Raw genomic sequence first — 17,845 nt, 5'->3', positions numbered from 1 at the left:
CACGGGCTTCCCACCACAACCTTCTTCCCCCGTGAAGTCCCCTGCTCCTCGGCGGCCCCCACCCCAGGATGCCTTGGAACGCTTTTCTTAAAAATACCAGCACATGGCGCTCGTTCTGTGCTAGCCCCGGTCCTCACATACATCAGTTACCCTCACAACCGGTGAGAGAAGTACCCATTTTACAGATAAGAAAACTGAGACTGCGAGGTTAGGTAATTAAATCGTGGGGTCGCACAGCTATTCGTTGGTGGCGCTGGGCTCCGATCCGAAGGATGGCACCCCAGAACCCCACTCCTGCTCGCAACAAGCATTCGACGGGGGCGGCGCCGGCGAAATGGAGAAGAGTGGGTAACCGGAGGCCGATGCCGGGAAGCAGGACTCGGGGTTTTCGCCTTGGACCTGGAACCGCGGGGCCAGGAGTCCTCGCGCCAGGCGCTTCCCGGTGCCCTGCGGGTGCCAGGCGGGGCATTCCTACCCGCGCCCAGGCTCGCGTCCCTCCCCCGGCGCCTCCGCGCCCCGCCGCCCGAGCGCGCGGTAACCTGACCCGCGACGGGGTTTTGGCCTCGGGGCCGCGTCACGGCCGCGGAGACGCTCGGGCTCCGGACGACGCTCGGCCGCGGGCTCCCCGCCGCAGAGCCGGCTCCGCAGTCCGGGCGCGAGGGCGCATGGCACAGAGGCTGGGCGAGCGGGCGCGGGGGGCCGCCGAGGCCACGGGGCTCTACCGGGCGGTGCTGCTCAGGTCGGGTAAGTGCGGCGAGGCCGCCCCGCCTCGGACTCGGAAGAGCGCGAGGGGCCACGGGGGGCGCACGGAGTTCAGCCCCGCGCCGTGGTCCTTCCTGGCTCTTTCCTTCCCTTCCTCCCTCCCTTCTTCCTAGTCACCTTTCTTTTTTCCTTCCTTCTTTCCTCCCTACATTCTCCCTTTGGGGACTTTTGTGCCTGTGTAGAGCGCGCATGCACACTCGCTCGCTCGCTCACGTTCCCTGACTTGTGACAAAAGTCCTGCGAGGTCCCACGTCCTGGCGGGTCTCTTAGCAAAGCCTCGGGCCGGTGCGCGCGGGAGCGCAGCCGGGCAGGGCGCGCCCGGTGGGCGGGAAGGCACCCGGGGCGCCGGAGGCGCGGGGACGAGATGCCGGCTGCGGGGAGCGCGAGTTACTGGGAGGCGAGGAACCGTTTCCCCGCCTGCGCCGTTTAAGGAGAGAGATTTCGAGGGAAACTGGTGGCTTTCTGAGGATGGAGTTGGATAGTGTTTCCCCTGTTTGTCTTTTCGTTTATTTGAAGTAAACGTATTACGTTACTACTCAGGGCAATGAGAGCTTCTTATTTAGGAAAATGAAACAAACTATCATATATGGTCAGTTTACAAATAATTTAGAAAACACAAAGATGTAAGAAAGAAGCAAAAGAACGTCCGCGCTGAGCGTTTGGGGGCGTTTCCTTCCGGGCTGGGCGCTGGGGAGCGACGCGTGGGGCGCGGGGAGGCGGGTCTGCGGTGGGTCCGGGCCGGGTGGGTGCGTGATTAGAAAGCGCGCAGGGACTTGGGCTCGCAGGGCCGCGATCCTCAGCCGCGGGCGGGGGCGCCCCCACCCAGGGGTCCTGCCCGCAGATCCCTGGAGCCCGAAGCGAGAGGCCAGCGGGTGGCTGCGCGGCCCTGCCCGCCCCCCGCGGCCCTGCCTCCGCCCCGCAGAGGTCCCGCCGGGGAGCTACTGCTTCGGGAACCTCGGAACAAGAGCTCTCTGAGTCCAAAAGCTAGAGCCGGCCGAGGCTGGGGGCTGGCGGCGCCGTCCTGGGGGAGGGTCTCCAGTCCGGCCGAGCCCCGCGGGCCGAAGGCCAGGCGCCCTCGAAGGAGACGCGTCTCCTTTCGGATCCCAGCCCCAGGGGTTTCCCCACCAAGCTCTCTTCCTGAGTGTCCCCGCCCGGCTCCAACATCTCTCCAAGATGAGGGGAGAGCACCCCTAATCCGAAACGCTGTCAGTGTTCCCCAGCCACGAGCCTCACTCCAAAGGTGGCATTTCTCTCTCACACCCCATCCAAACTAGCAGACCTATTAAGAGCTGTTCGGGGGTCACATATTTGCGTGGTAACCGTACTACACACAGCGACACGGGGGGGGGGGGGCGCAGAGGCCTGGGACTGCGGCCACCTACTCGGACAGGCACCGCGCTGCCTCACAGCCCTGCAGAGTCCCTGCTAATTGTCATCCCCACTGAGTGAGGGCACCGAGGCTCAGAGAGCTTCTGCGGGCGCCCACGGCCCTGCTAAGGAACCTTTCCTATCCCCCTAAAGAGCAGAAAACACATGCAAACTTGGGTCCCCGTCTATGGTCCGCACACCTTCTGATGATAGGAATAAGAGTGGCACATGCTGTACATCCCATGAACTTCGTAATCATTCAGCCAATATTTATTGACGACTGTTACGCACTAGGCCCTGTGCAAGGCCCAGAGATGCTCTGATAAATAAAACAGGTGTGTCACTCCTCTCAGGGACGTAAGTAGGATTAACCCCTATTTTAAATATTAGGCTCAGGAGGTAACTTGACTTGCCTAAGGTCAGGCAGCCAGTGAGGGGTGGATCTGAGATTCAAACCCAGGGCTTCCAGCAGGGGTGGGGTCCAGCTATCTCTCAAAAGCAAGAGCAAGGAGTAAGGTGAGGGGGGAGGAGCCCACTGGGCCATTTAGTGAAGAGGCGAGAGACCCCTCCTTCAGAAGCCTCCAAAGACAGGATTGTAGGATCAAACCCAAGGTGGCAGCCGTTCTCAGAAAGTAGCCTCAAGTCATGCACTTTTAGAAAAATTGTCTTCCCAAATTATTTTAAAATAACTTTAATATTAAAATAATACAGGCTCGCCATGAATATTTTGGGAAATCGAGAATAAAGAGAGGAGAGCCTGACCCAGAATCTCACTGACCATAAGCAGCCACTGGTAACACTGGGGATGTCTCCTTCCAGTCTTTGCTCTGCACGGTTTGTGTGTGGTCCCGTGTGTCTGTTCATTGCTGAGATTGTACTGACTCTAGTCTTTGATCCCACTTTTTTCACTTGGATGAAAATCTTCAATGCTCTGAAATGGGTTATGGAGAAAACAGCTCCCGCTTTGGAGCCCAGACTCGGGCAGGCACTTTGTGAAGGGCTTCCCATGCTGTATCTCCCTTACTCCTCAGAAGAATGTCTGCCCCATTTTAGAGATGAGGAACTGGGGAGTTGGAGATCACCTAGCTTCCAGCCTGGAGCCAGGAGTGGTGTCTGCGGTGACACCAGAGCCCAGGCTCTGAACCCACTGAGCTGGAAGGGTCCCCTCTGGGAATCACGCGCGCTTGACCACGCCTGGTGGGCCGTGCAGTGCTGGAGTAAAGGTCCCCCTGCGGTCCGTTACTGGCATCCTACCTGGAGCTCCGGCCAGGTTCCTGGCAGGGAGGGAAGCATGTCTTCTGCGGCACAGAGGGACACCTCCGCAGGTGCCTGTGGGCACCGGTGATTGTGCTGCCCCTCTGCGGCCACAGGGGCAGCCAGAGCCTCCACCCCCCTCCCCAAGTACGGCTGCCAGGTAAACTACAGGGTGCCCAGTCAGATTTGAATCTCGGATGCACAACAAATAATATTTTAGAGCCTAAAAAAGGTTTCATTGCTTATGTGAAGTTCACATTTAACTGAGCATGCTGTATTTTTGTTTGCTATGTCGGCAACCCCACTGCCAGGAATCAGGGAACTTTACTTGGCTTGACAAGCTCTGGTGTGCCCAGGTTCCTCCGTACACACACACACACTTGCACTCATACACACTCACCCTCACACACATCCCTCTCCCCATCCCTCGATCCACTGTCCGTCTCTTGTCTGGCTACAAGTGAATTAGAATGTGCTGGGTGGGGGGGCGTCCCAGGGTCCTGCTGCAGCTGAGAGGCCAGGGTAACTGCGCCTGATTGCAGCTGGGTTGACAGCCAGCTTTCAGAAACAAGACTCAGTTCTTCACTCCCTCGCACTTTCCTGTTTTCATGCTTGAAATCCCTCCACCGGGTAAATTCTTCCTAGTTCAAACTTGTTGTAAAGGCAACTCTCATTACTTTAATAATCTCTCCGTGGATCCCATGACAAGTTTTTCTGCCAAAGCCGCTTCCCCCACCCCCCATGTCCTTTCAGCCCAGCATGTAGGGGGAGGGGAGTTTGGATTCTAGGGTTGTTGTGTGGGTGGCTCTCAAAACCCTCATTGAGGCTTGAAAGTGGCCTTGGAGATTTAGAATGAATACAGGGCTGGGAAGGAAGCTTTGAGTTGCCATGGAAACTTCTTGTCTGATGTTTGTGGGCCCAGATAAGCTGCTCCAGGCGCCTGTCGGCTTGGACAAAAGGGGCAGAAAGGAAAGGAAAGCCGGCTTTGGAGTTTTTTAATGCAAACTGCAGCCTCTGTTGATGCGAGAAGATCGCCCAGCTTCACTCACGACTGCCTCTCACCTTCACCGCCCCTTCCTTATGCTCCTGTTGTTCCCCAGAAAACAAACTTCGGGGGACAGGAAGGGAGTGTGGGAGGGGTGTGCTCAGCGCTGGGATCCCCCTTCAGTCCTGCGCGGGTTGAATCTGATCCCCAGGCCCCTGGTATCCCAAGTCCTTCTTTTCAGAATGGGAAGGCCTCAGGGAGAGCCGCACAGACCAGGTAGGAGGCAGCCACTGGGGCTGAATTCGGCCATAACCTGCTGTAAACTGCTAACGGCTCATTTTCCCGGGAGGCCGCTACTTTCCGATGTTCACAGCGGATATGACTGGACCGGGTGTGAATCATAACTATAGTAAGCTGGGAAAAGTTGCCCTTTTTCATATTTTTAACCTTTATTGCTTTTTCCTGGTAACAAATCTATGCTTGTCTTTTGTTTGTTAAAATATGTTTTTATTGATTTTAGAGAGAGAGGGAGAGAGAGAAAAGGAAACATCAATGTGAGAGAGAAACATCGATCAGGTGCCTGCCGTAGGTGCCCCGACCTGGGACCAAACCCTCAACCTGGGCACGTTTCCTGACCGGGAATCGAACCAGTAACCTTTGATGCACATGACGATGCTCAGCCAACTGAGCCACACCAGCCAGGCTTGCCTGTCTTTCCTAAGCCAGAAACACTACAAAAATAGAGTGACAAAGGAGAAGAGCCTGTAATTTTATGCCATAGAATAGTGGTTCTCAAAGTCCGGAATATAAACACATCCTCAGGGGGGATATGTTAAAATCCAGATGCCGAGGCCCCTGTCTCAGAGGTTCTAATACAGCAGTCCAGGAGCATGGCCCAGTAATTCCATTTTAACACTCATCCCAAGTGATGTTTAGTAATGATGTTTGAGGTACATTGATCTAGAACTGACCTCTGTTCACAGGTTAGTGTATATGCCTCCAGGTTGGTTCTCTGTGTACATACAGTTGACCCTTGAACAATATGGGTTTGAACAGCATGGGCCCACTATAGGTGCATTTTTTTCAATAAATGCTGTAAATGTATTTTTCTCCTCTCTATAATTCTCTTAATAACACTTTCTTTTCTCTAGCTTATGTTATTGTAAGAATACGTTATATAATACATATAACACCAAAAAAATGCGTTAATCCACAGTTTGTGTTATCAGTAAGGCTTCCCAGTCAACAGTAGGCTATTAGTTTGGGGGAGTCAAAAGTTATACGTGGCGCCCTGGCTGGTTTGGCTCAGTGGTTAGAACGTCAACCCATGAACTGAAGGGTCCCGGGCTCGATTCTGGCCATGGGCGCGTAAGTACCTCGGTTGTAGGTACCTCAGCCCTGGTTGGTGCGTGTGCAAGAGGCAACCAATCAATGTGTCTCTCTCACATTGGTGTTTCTCTCTCTCTCCCTCTTCCACTCTCTCAGAAAAGCAATGGAAAAAAATATCCTCGGGTGAGGATTGAAAAGAAAAAGAAAAGTTATACATGGACTTTTGGCTGCACAGGGGGTCGGGGCCTCTGACACCTTCATTGTTCGAGGATCAACTATGTAGTTTTTCATCTGGGAAGAAAAGGGGTGGGGAAGTTATGAAGCATGTGGTCTTGCAGTTTGATTTTCCACCAAACATGAAGTGGACATCTTTTCAGGTCAGTAAATAGACCTGCTATTGCCTGCATCCTATTACGGGGTGTAGCTAATCTCTTCCTGATGGGGTGTGGCTGGGGAAATGGTTGATCACTGATCTCACAGTTACACGCACACTCGCGAACACACACAGCAAGGTGGTGCTGTAACAAGCTCAGGGATGTTTATGCTTTCGGTGTCCGCAAGTCAACAATTGTTAAGCACCTTGGTACTGGGACAGGAATACTAAGAAGGTTAGGGGAGGCCCCTGCCCTCGGGCTGGCAGTCTAGGCCCACTAGGGTGAGCCTGATGGGTTTGTACACAAGTTCAACCTAAAGAAGAGCTTTAGTGAAAGAAGTTCAGTGAGTCCCAACTGCCTGGGGAAAGTGGCGCCCAACCTCGGGGCGGGGTGGGGGTGTTCATGCCCAACTCTCCCGGCTCTCGGTTGCTCTGGGTTGCTCTACCATTAGAGCCTTCCAATAAAGGGAACACAAAGTTGGCTTGGAGGTCGTGCTAGCGGGGGAACTGTCAGGGTCTGCTCCTCTGGAGTGAGCTGGATTTCGGGATTCTGTCTTCTCCAGGTGGTGAGCAGAAGCTGCCCCAAGATCCTCTGTATTCCTCCAGCTGTCAGCGGGCACTGGACTGGTTCAGACAAGTGGCTGTGGGCCCCAGGAAGTGCCCAGATAGTCCCTTGTGGGGCAGGACAGCATGTGGGTGGGGCCAGGGGCAGAAGAGTGGTCTGACAAGAATTTACACGTAGTCCTCCATGTCCGAATTTAGTGAAATTAACCACAACAGGATGGGACGGGTCAAGCCTCCCTAAAATGTCACCTTCTCAGTGTCCACGCTTCCTAAGCTCCAGCCCCTCCCTGTCCCCTCATGCAGAATTACTTTCATCATAGCATTCCTTGAAGCTCAGCATTTTCTTGTCTCCTTATTTTTTGTCTGACTCCCACCCCCTTGAATGCAGGCAGTTACCTGAGCACAGAAATATCATCGGTCTCATTCACACTGTATCTCCAGCACTTGGAACAGTGCCAGGAACATAGTAGGTGCTCAATAAATGTTGGTTAAATGAATAATAGAGGCCAAAGAGGACAGACAAGACTCTTCATGAGAAAGTAAAGGTGGTAAGAGGGCCAAGTCTAACTAGTAGATGCCAGCTTCCTCACTAGGACGCTAAGGATCATGATAAAAAAGCGAGAAAACACTTCCAAATTTTCAAGTGAACACAATTCTGAAATTAGAAGAATGCCTCCATTATCTGTGAGCACCAGGTCGGCCTCTGGCATCTACACACATTCTTTATTTTCACAACCACACACAGCTCGCCCAGAGCCAGGACTATGCATATCCTGCCAGGCCCACTGCTGCTTGCTGGGGCCCTGCCCCCAGGTCACATGGAGTCCACTTCCTCTGCAGGAAAAGTCCTGTTTGCTAAGCATTGACTAAATGCTTTCACTAATGTCATCTCATCTATGTTTTCTCCCATCCACCCTGTGATTCTGCCCATTTGACAAACACAGAAACCAAGGCTTAAGGGCACTGAGTGGTTGCCAAAGCAGCTAGTGCCCAAGCCAGGGCTGACCAGGGTCCTGGAGCTTCTACTCCCCTACACATTTCCCCAGGGAACGACCTGTTGGCACCTCTCTGAAGTTCAGATGAAGTTCAGGGTATGGAGTAAATGATGTGTATGGCGTTTTGTGCCGATCACTGGGGGGCCAAGAACTGACCCAGTGCTGTTTCCCACCCTTCACACCCAGAAGCCCCGGGGCACTGCGGCAGGAAGCCTGGCTCCCCCTTGCATCCAGGAGGTGCCTGGCTGCACTCTTGGGGACCCTCCCATTAGAAACAAGGGAAATGCCTCCCCAGAGCCGCCTAGCTCAGAACAAAGCTTGGCATGTTTCTTATTCCGCAACAATCTGACAAAATAGGTATTTATTTGTGTCTCTCAAACGTGTGGCTTGGACACAGTGTTCCGCATCCCATCGTGGAAGTGGCTATGCACCAAGTGAAATACTCGTTACTATAGTAACAGTTCCTTTTTATTGATACCAGAATAAACAGGAATGCAAAGCTGCCTCACTAGCTGGCACATTTAGCCGCCTGCGATCCCCGGGGGTTTGAGAACCGCCCTTTGTAGGCGGCTGGCCCTCCTTGCTAGTCTGGGCTTCTAGGTGGAGTGAGGAGCCCAGCAACACCATCGAGTTCCCTTCCCACAACCCGCGGCGAAGTAAGACCATTTCTCTTCTGTTTCACCTGCTGGGAACTGGGTGCTGTGCCAGGACGCGGTGCAAGGTCAGGAGGGCAGCCCTGGAGCATTGGGGTGGGCTGTCAGGGGAGTGGAGCTATTTGAGCTCAGGTACCCAGGCTGTGCCCCATCTGCGAAATGGGTGGGAGGTGCCCCTGGCACCCTGGGCTTGGGGAAAGGATAGGGGACAGAGTGGAGGGAGCTCACAGATCCAGCCCTCTGATGAATCTGAGTTTATACACAATCTAACTCCACCCCCCACTCCCACGTCCACTATCATACATCATGGCGGTTTCCTTCTCTTCCTCGCTGATGGACAGAAGGCTGCAGGGTGGCACTGAGAGAACAAGGGTCTAGCATCAGACAGCTCAGCTCAGATTCTAGCATCTTCACTTGCTGGCTGTGTGACCTGGGGAAATCGCATGCCCCCTCAGAGCCTCAGTTTCTTCATCTGTAAAAAGGGATAGCGCTAGAACCCACCTCCTCGGTCTGTTGTAAGAACTTCATGAAGTGTGGCTGTGAGGTGCTTAGCACAGTACCTGGCACATTGCAGCATTAGCATGCCAACCACCTACCCTTCTGGTGAACTTGGCTTTTGCGTTTTATGGAATGAGGCCAAAAGTCTGGGACTGGGCCAGAAATCAGGGCTTATAGGATTGGGCGTGTCACTTTTTGGCTGTGAAGCAGAAAACCTGTGTCTCTGGATGGCTTGGATCCTGCCTGAGTGGCTCTTAGCTCTTGGGTGGTAAGTACCAGCCGGGATCTTTCCCCTGAGGTATCTGCCAAGAGGAGTGGCTGGCGTCCTGCCGCTGGTGGGCGAGCGGGCATAGCTGGCCTACTGACACTGTCTGTTGATCAGCGGCACAGCACTCTCTACCAGCCTTGCTAAGGACCTTCCATGTCCAGCCCTGGGACTGGGAGGTCCCAGGGGCCCCAAGCAAAATGTTCAGGAAGTTTGTCTTGTGTCATTTTCTCATGGGGTCGGGAGGCTGCATCCAGGCCACAGGCTGCTGGGAGACCTGGAGGTGGCTCCCAGATACACAGTTCTTTGGTTGCCAGCCAGTGAAATACAAACAGCACTTTCCCCACAGAGAGGGAAAAAGCAAGAAGCGGGAAATCCAGTAGCCACGCTTGTCACTTTTACTGAATGCCTCTTTCTCCTTTGCCAGTGGTTATTTTAAAAGCCTCTCTTCTCCTCTGCCCCTCCGCCTCATGAAATGGTGAAGCAAGAAGGGCCAGTGGGTGTGTTCTGAGCCCAGCAGCTTGAACAGCAACAAGGAACAAGGGCAAGGGGAGGGAGGGCAGAGGAGTAAAGACTCTGACCAACACCCCAGGAAGGGAAGGCCACCGGCTGGTCCCCTCCCAAGCAAAGACTAGTTGTGGGCAGATAGGCCTGTGGAGTCTGGCTTAAGCCCAGAGCTTCTGGGGCTGGGCTCCCCAGGCCTCCATTTTCGCATCTATAAAATGGGCTCACACTGCCTCTTCATTTGGGGTTTCTGGATTATCAAGAGAGAGAAAAAAGATGTAGGCCTCCTTTGTTGACTGAAAGATAGTGCTCCTGGTGGACAGTGGAGTGGTAGAAAGAGCACTGAATTTGGAGTCTGAAGGTCTCAGCTTTGCCATTTATTCTGTGTGTCTTGGGACAAGTAGCTTGACCTCTCTGAGCCTCGATTTTCTTATCTATGTAATGGGAAAAATAAAACAGTAATGCTGGCTGCCTCCTAGGGTGATTGTGAGATCCAGATGGAAGTGAGTGAGCCTTCATCAAATGTCAAGTGCCCACCACAGGTCCCCTCAGGACAGGAAGACCACAGTTTGCCCTGTGAGCATCACTCTGTCAGGCAATGGGCTAAGCACATCATGCACATTGTATCATTTTACTCTCCAAACAGCCCATCCCCATGGTATTGCTATTATCCCCACTGTACAGGGGCTCAGAGAGGTTAAGCTCTTTGCCTAAAGTCACACAGCTAGGAAGGGGTGGGGCCATGATTCAAACCCAGCCTGTCTCCTTCAAAACATCTGCCTGAACCATGTTGCTTTACTGGTCCATGTGCCATTTGTTATCATTGATGTCATCAAAGAGCCAGAATCCCCAACAGGGGAAGGGTGGATGAAGGGGGCGTTAAAGCCTTAGACAGCCAAGAGTACTGCAGCTGTGTTCAGGATGAACTGTGACCTGGGTCTCCATCAACACCACTTTCCTTCCATCTCTTCTTCTTGCTCTCCTGTGGGGAGGGGAGGGGACTGCTTCCACCCTAACATTAGCCACGCCTGCCCCAGCAGCCTGGCCAGCTCCCCGTGGGAGCAGCTCGTGATCCCAGCTGAGCCTTGTCTGGAGTGGGGCTGGCATCCTGGAGAGCTTTTGGGGAGGAGCTGTGGGACCTCTTGGGTCATCAGCAAAACCAGGGGAGAACCAAGTGACAATCTCCTGATCTCTCCTCTGACCTATTATTATCCCCACCCAAAATATGAGGTCAGTCCCACAGTCTGCATACTAAGGGTGAATGATTTGCCCATCTTGTAGTCATGCAAAACATTCAATTTAGCTGTCACCTACTGACTGTCACTACCCCCTCCCGGCACTTGAGCTCATCCAGTCTTCACAGCATCTTGATTTTACAGAGGTGAAGGGTTCTATCCAAGGTCACAGAGCTGCTAAGAGCTGTGACTTTAATCAGAGGTGCCCACAATAACCAGGCCATCAAGTCAGCTGAAATCACTTAGGCCAAAGCTAAGAAGCTTGATTGCGTTTTTAACTCCATGGTTTATAAAGTTGTCTGACTATTGGAATCACCTGGGGAACTATTTTAAAATCCTGAAGGTCAGGCTGCCTCCCAGGCCAATTAAACCAGAATCCCTGGGGTGGACTCAGGCATCGGTATTTTTCAGACTTCCTCTGGTGGTACCAGCGTGCAGCCAGAGTTGAGATCCCTGGTGTAACCAGGGCAGTTTCTAAGGAAGATGAGAACACTCGATCCACGACTAGGAACGGGATGTGTTAGCGGTAACTGCTAACAGCTAACGGGATGGCTGAACTGCAATTCCAGGGGCCCCGCGCACAGTTTAATCTACAGGAGTGAAGGCCTGGGTGGTGCCGTGCGGAGCCTGCCTTGCTGTATGTGGCTGCCCCGGTAGCCAGCACGTAGAGAGTCCTTGGCGCTGTGCCAGGCACTTGCCAAGCACCTTGCAAGTATCACTTCATTTATTTTGCAAACTCAGGAGGGGTGCTGATGAAGAGCAGCTTACATACCTACTCAGGTCTGCTGCTTTGATGGAAAGCGGCCATAGGCAATAGTAATGAGTGGGCAGGGCTGTTCCAAAGGGGTGTAGTTTGCCGCCTCCTGCTGCAGAGGGTGGGTAGACTTGCCCAAAGCTAAGACGGGGCAAAGCCGGGTCCGAGCCAGGCTCTAATGGCTCCAACATCCCTACACCTAAGCTTCATTCTGATTTGACAACCAGTGAAGGATATTCACCAGCCACTTAACTTCCTCCTGGGCTGCCCCCCTCTCTCCTGCCAGCTCTTCCTTTGGACATCCATCTTTCCTCTTTCAGAGATGACCTAATGCCCACCTCAGCTCACCTCACCTCTTTGCCCATCGTGGTCACTTCCCCCAGAGTCTCGGATCTCTCAGGACTGAGCGACCTGGCCAGAACAGCCCTGGGACTGGCCCCCACCTCTGCAGCCCCCCGGAGAGCCCAGATTTTATGAGTCACCAGCACTTCCTTGAGCAGCCTCTAGTTCCAGCATCTAGTGAAGCTCTACTACCCCAGGCCCCTTTTCATTAACAAAAGGCAGGAAGGCTGGCCCAGCAGCTCTCTGAGTCCTGCCCCTGCCCCTGCCCCTGCCCCTGCCCCTGCCCCTGCCCCTGCCCCTGCCCCTGCCCCTGCCCCCACCCGCGTGGTCTGCGGGAGTTCGGCACCCTGCAGCTGTGGGCTGAGGAACCCGCACATCCTCCAGGATCCCGGTCCCAGCCACACACCCAGGCCGGCCTCCCAGAGGCTCCACCCCGCACAGCTCACTCGGATTTCATTTAAAAAACAAAAAAAGCCTGGAGCAGATCTTTGAGCCAGAGCTGCCCACCGGCTGGACCTGGGGTGCAGGGCTGCGCGCATGATTCGCAGAGCCCGGTGCGGATTGAGAAAGCGGGGCCCCCGCCGCGGGGGCCTGGCCCCGGGGCAGCAAGCCCATTGGCTGGCCGGTGACCTATGGGGCGAAGGTTCCTCAGCCTGGCCAATCAGGTGTTTTCCTCTGGACCGTCCCCGGGCAGAAATCAAAGTCGGATACAAAGTTCCCGCAGCCGCGGACGGGCTGCCCCGCGCCGGGGAGAGCGGCCTGTAACGCTCGGACCCGCGCGACCTTCCCCGGCCGTGAACCCGCCGCCCGCGCCGCTCTCCCCGCGCGCTCGCTCTCGCCGCTCCGGGGACACTGTGCCTTTCAGTTCCCCGCACACACCGAGCTTGTTCCAGGTGCTTGGTTCGCACCCGCGGTCCCCTCCGCCCCACGCAGCCCCCCCCCCACCGCCAGGTCCTACGGGTCGCCCGCTCAGAGCGCCCTCGCCCGGCACCCGGCCGAGGGTGGGTTCTGCTGTGGGGTCCCAGCCCCCCCCCGGTTTTGACTGGTCTGTGCGCTAGTTTACTGCCTGCCCCCCTAGGAGAAGGTCGGCCCTGCGAGAGCGGGAGCCCTGCGCGCTTAGCGCCCCTGTGTGTGTCCAGGGTCTGCCACGATTCCTGGAACATTGTAGGAACCCAAGCACATTGTAGAATGAATGCTGCGGGTCGTGTGCTTTCTCGGCGGTCGTTCGCGTTGCGCGGGAGCTCGTGGTTTTGGGCTCTTCTTTGCATCTGACCACGGGACTGAACTCCCTTATTAGCGCCAAGCGCTTTTCTGTTAACACATTTGGGGATTCTGGGTAGACAGGGATCTCTTATGTAAATATCAATTCAGCCCTCTCCTTTCCTAAAGTTATACAACTTATTTCTGTTTCCTGCCTTATCGCTTTGGCTACATACAGTTAGTTGTTTTAAAGATGGTGTGTGACTGATGAAAATTATGAAGCGCTGGAAGGCCTGAGGCTCAAAGGGACAAAGGGACCAAGAAGCTGCAGAGTTAAGTGTGGTGTGATAATGGCCTGCATGGGATGTAGCTGAGAATTACTCAGAAAAACTATTGGTAGGACTTGATAATGGAAATAGGCATCATACAGGGGGAAATTCCCCAAACTCCAATCTGAATCAGGGTATTCTAATGCATTGGCTCCCAGACAACTTAATCCCACAGGCTGAGAAAATGTTCACATTTCTAAAGGGGGGCGGGGGAGGGGAGAATTATTATAGCCAACTGTTTATTTTATCAAGTGTCCATTTTTAACTACTAGATACTACCACAATTATTTTTTAAGGACCAAAAAAATTAGGAAGGATATAACCTGAAAACAAACAGCTTAATGGAAAAAAAGGAAATTAATTAGAATTCTCATTTTAGAAACAGTTCTGAGAATGCAAATCCAGGAGGAAAAAAAATTTAGCGAGTATGTCTCTACTCTCTGACACTTAATCTGGCCACATCCAAAATATCATAATAATTAACGCTTTTCCAGTTTACACTGCAGTTTCACACACACGGTCCCTCTTAACCCTCCTAAAAGCACCCTGCGATGGATAGCAATAGAAATGCCAAACACGCATCTGCCGTGCCACTGTTCGCAAAGCAGTCTTCCCTGCGACGCCTACATTCCCTGGCATGTCACCTTGCAATTTGCAACCTATCAAACTCTCTACTATTTCCAGCCCTACTGAGAAATTGCCCACATCCAGGTTTTTGGGCAGACCCACCGTCCCTGTCTACTTTACTTGGAGAACTCCTATTCATCTATAAAACCCCAGTCAGGCCGGGCATGGCTTTCATACTCCTCCCAGTGCGGGGAGGGACAGAGAAGTGAGGGTCTGTCCAGCATGCCGGTCCTCAAGAGGGGGACTGACCCCTCAGTGCCCCATGGAAACCACATGCCTTAAGGTGGTTGCCCAAGACCAACCTCTGTGAGCCTTGGTTTCCTCATGTGTACAACCTCAAAATTACTATTATCAATTACCAACAAATATTAAGTGTCTACTACGTTCCAGATCGGACACTGCCAGTGCCTGGCATGTACTAGAGACAACCTCAGAAAAGCAGGACTCATGAAGGGGGCAGAGCCAATGCCTACATTTTCACTCTAATTACTATAAGCAGCTAATGGCCAGGCTGTTGCACCCCCTGAGACTTTTTCTTAAGAAATCTCTCCCTCTCTCTCTCTTTCTCTTTCTCTGCTCCTGCTTTTGAGCACTTCAAGGATATGTAGCCAACTTGTAGAAGAGGGAGCCCTTCTGCCTGAATTTCAAGTAAATTAACAAATTTCAAGCTGCTATGGTGGAAGTGAGGCCATCGAGAAGCCAGACATCTGCTTAAAGATGACAAGCATCCCTTTGTAATTACAGACACAGCAGTCTCAGGATTCCACCCTCTCCTCTTTGATCTGGAGAAAGAGAAAAGCCGGACACTTCCACAGATGAATTTGGAATTATAGATAGGGAAGTTAGACAATAAGGGGTGATATTTTCTTTCAGTTACAGGATTCATCCAAATTATCTTTAACAAGTACATATTGCTCTTTTAAAATATTTTTTCTTTTTCTGAGCTCATTGAAAAACAGACTCAAGTGTAATCCCTTTTATAGGAGGGTAATTGTTGTTTTTCAAAGTCAGACCAAAAATGTTTGCACGTGTCAACCCCTATTTTGTGGCCCAGTAGCACTTTACCTCTATACCCCACCTTACAAACATCATCTCCAGTCCTTACAACAACCCCGTGCACAGGTTCAATTATTTTCATCTCACCATTGAGGAAACAAAGGCTCAAAGTCAGCTAGTTTGCCCAGGGCTACATAGTAGCAGGTGGCCAAGGTGACCAAAATCCTTGCCCTTCAGCTGTGTCCATGGGGTGGGTAAGCTTGTGACCTGCTCTGACCAGCTCCCATTCCCATCTCTACAGCCTCCATGTACTCGGAGATCCAGAGGGAACGGGCAGAGATTGGTGGCCTGATGGCCCGGCCTGAGTACAGAGAGTGGAACCCGGAGCTCATCAAGCCCAAGAAGCTACTGAACCCTGTGAAGGCCTCCCGGAGCCACCAGGAGCTGCACCGAGAGCTGCTCATGAACCACAGAAGGTGAGAATAGTGCTTGGCTGCCTCAGCCTGGCAAGCACCCCCTCAGGCCTGCTGGGGCTTGAGGAGGTGCCCCTTGTGGAAGGCAGGCCTGGTGGTAATCCCAGGCGCTCCTAGGAGCTTGAAGAGGGCTGAGGGTACCCCCCATGGTTACCAACAGAAACTGTGAAGATCCAAAAGCTGTTCTCCCACCCAGCTACTTACTTTGTGCCTGACCTGCACATTTACTGTGCACCTGCTATGTGCCAGGCACTGTGCCAGACCCTGGGGGTACAAGAAGGAATGTTCCTGCCCTCACAGAGGGGATGGATGCATACCCAGGTGGTATGATGGGTGCTTCCATGGGGTATGTTTCCAGCAGATGGATGAGCATGTGCAAATGGACAGGAAACACCAGTTGCACAGTGGCTGGAGCATAGATTGTGAGGTAGGCCAGAGGAAGGGTCCTGGGAAGGGTCTCAAGCAGGAGTGTCACAACCCTGGAGGGGGCATGAATGGAGCAGGGAGGCTGGGGGATGCAGTGAAAGAGAGAGGCCTGAGGTGGCAGGGCAATTGAATGAAAAGTGGACGAGGGGAGAGGGAAGCTGAGCTCTGTCCACGCAGGGCCCTGGAAAACAGTCCCCTTCACCAGTGCCAGAAGGAAGGCAGCCGCGCCTCCGCAGCTCCCTCTCCTGGCCGCTTCTAGTATTGACGCGGGCCTCGACTTTTCATTCTTGTTTTCAGCTGTATGCAAAGCATCTTCCCACGGATAACATTTTGTACCGTTCGTGGTGTTTGTTTGTTTTCTTCTTAGTCTATCATGAGTATTTCTCTGGTTGCCTTTTAGAGTTATCGCTTTTAATATCAAAAACCATCACCACAATTTTTAAAAAGCCTAAAGACAAATCAGGGGAAATATTTGCAATATAAATAACACACAAAAATTAATATCTACATACCTCTCACAAACCCACAAGGGAAAACTGAGCAAAAGGCAGGTATCATTAGATCAGAAGAGAGGAAATGCAAATAGCTGGTCAACATCTCAAAGGCTGCTTGATGTGACTAATAATCAGAGAAACAAGTGAAAACCAGATATTATTTCTTGCCTACCCGATTCACAGATACGAAGGGATTGGATGGTGACGGTGGGGAGAGATAGGTGCCCTTGTGCACTGTTGACAGAAGTATAAATTGGATAGCCTTTTCTAAGGGGCAGATGAAAATGCGTCCAAAATCTTTTAAGAGAGCTTGCCCTGGCAGCTCCACCCCAGGAAACACATCCGGAGAAAATAACCTGAAAGAACATAAGCCTGGTCTCTGCAGTCAGACAGGCCTGAGTGCAAGTCCTCACTCAGCCCCTTTGTAGCTGTGACTCCGGCCAGTGTCTAAACTCCTAGGAGCCTCACTTCCCTTCTCTGTATGATGGGACAGTAGGGCCCCCCCCCCACACACACACACACCCAGACTGCCAGGAGGGCTGCACGAGGTAACGGTGGAGGGTGGAGGTTGGTGTCACTACGGGGTGCAGCCTTGAAAGGGGGGTGGGGGAGTTGGGGTCTCCTGACGGCTTCCCCTGCCCCAGGGGCCTGGGTGTGGACAGCAAGCCCGAGCTGCAGCGGGTCCTGGAGCACCGCAGGCGCAACCAGCTCATCAAGAAGAAGAAGGAGGAGCTGGAGGCCAAGCGGCTGCAGTGTCCCTTCGAGCAGGAGCTGCTGAGACGGCAGCAGAGGCTGAGCCAGGTGAGAGGGGCACCCAGCCCGGCTGTGCCTCCGCCAAGCACGTTTCTTGGCCCAAGTAAGAGCTCTGCATGTGGCAGCATCTGGCAAGTTGAGCAAAATGAGGACTGGACCGTGAGTCCACCGTTGGCCTGAGTCCTCACTCCGCCACTCGCTTTGCTGTGTGACTCTGGGCCAGTGGCTCCCCCTCTCTGAACCTCCGTTTCTTCATATGCCCAATCTGTCACATGTTGATTCTGACTTCATTCTCACAACTGCCCGGTGAACCAGATGGCATTCCCATTTTAGAGATGAGAAACCCGAGGCCCAAATGCAGTAATAAGCAATTTGAACTAGGCTTCACAGAGAGAACTTAGTCTCGTGCTCTGTCCCCCCACCTACCAGGCTGGTGGCAAAACTGACCCCTGGTTCTGTTTCCCTAGAGAGGGCCCTTGGTCCAAACTCAGTGGCTTTTGAGTCTCAGAATTCCCCTAACCCCACCCACTCACACCTCTCCCCTCTCTTTCAGCTGGAAAAAATGCCAGAAAAGGAAGAAGACCATGCCCCTGAATTTATTAAAGTCAGGGAAAACCTGCGGAGAATCACCACGCTGTCTAGTGAAGAGCGAGTGCTGTAGAGCTG

General features: G+C 53.2%; 1 protein-coding gene across 1 annotated transcript; it reads left to right on the top strand.

Annotated features, from left to right (window-relative positions):
- The first annotated feature begins 665 nt into the window (after positions 1–665).
- On the top strand, positions 666–17,840 carry FAM107A (family with sequence similarity 107 member A). The gene is made up of 4 exons (XM_087824668.1): positions 666–744; positions 15,335–15,509; positions 17,071–17,227; positions 17,733–17,840. The coding sequence occupies exons 1-4, from the start codon at positions 666–668 to the stop codon at positions 17,838–17,840; spliced, it is 519 nt and encodes a 172-aa protein (XP_087680794.1).
- Positions 17,841–17,845: the final 5 nt, after the last annotated feature.

This window comes from Miniopterus natalensis, chromosome 15 (assembly GCF_054644295.1).
Source record: "Miniopterus natalensis isolate mMinNat1 chromosome 15, mMinNat1.hap1, whole genome shotgun sequence".
Classification (NCBI taxonomy): Eukaryota; Metazoa; Chordata; class Mammalia; order Chiroptera; family Miniopteridae; genus Miniopterus; species Miniopterus natalensis.
Note: the sequence above shows the minus strand (reverse complement) of the source record. Positions and strands in the feature narration are given on the sequence as shown.

Coding starts and splice junctions, on each gene's coding strand:
- FAM107A (XM_087824668.1), top strand. CDS start 666: ATGGCACAGAGGCTGGGCGAGCGGGCGCGGGGGGCCGCCGAGGCCACG. Junction 745..15,334: donor GGCGGTGCTGCTCAGGTCGG/GTAAGTGCGGCG, acceptor CCATCTCTACAG/CCTCCATGTACTCGGAGATC. Junction 15,510..17,070: donor CTGCTCATGAACCACAGAAG/GTGAGAATAGTG, acceptor CCCCTGCCCCAG/GGGCCTGGGTGTGGACAGCA.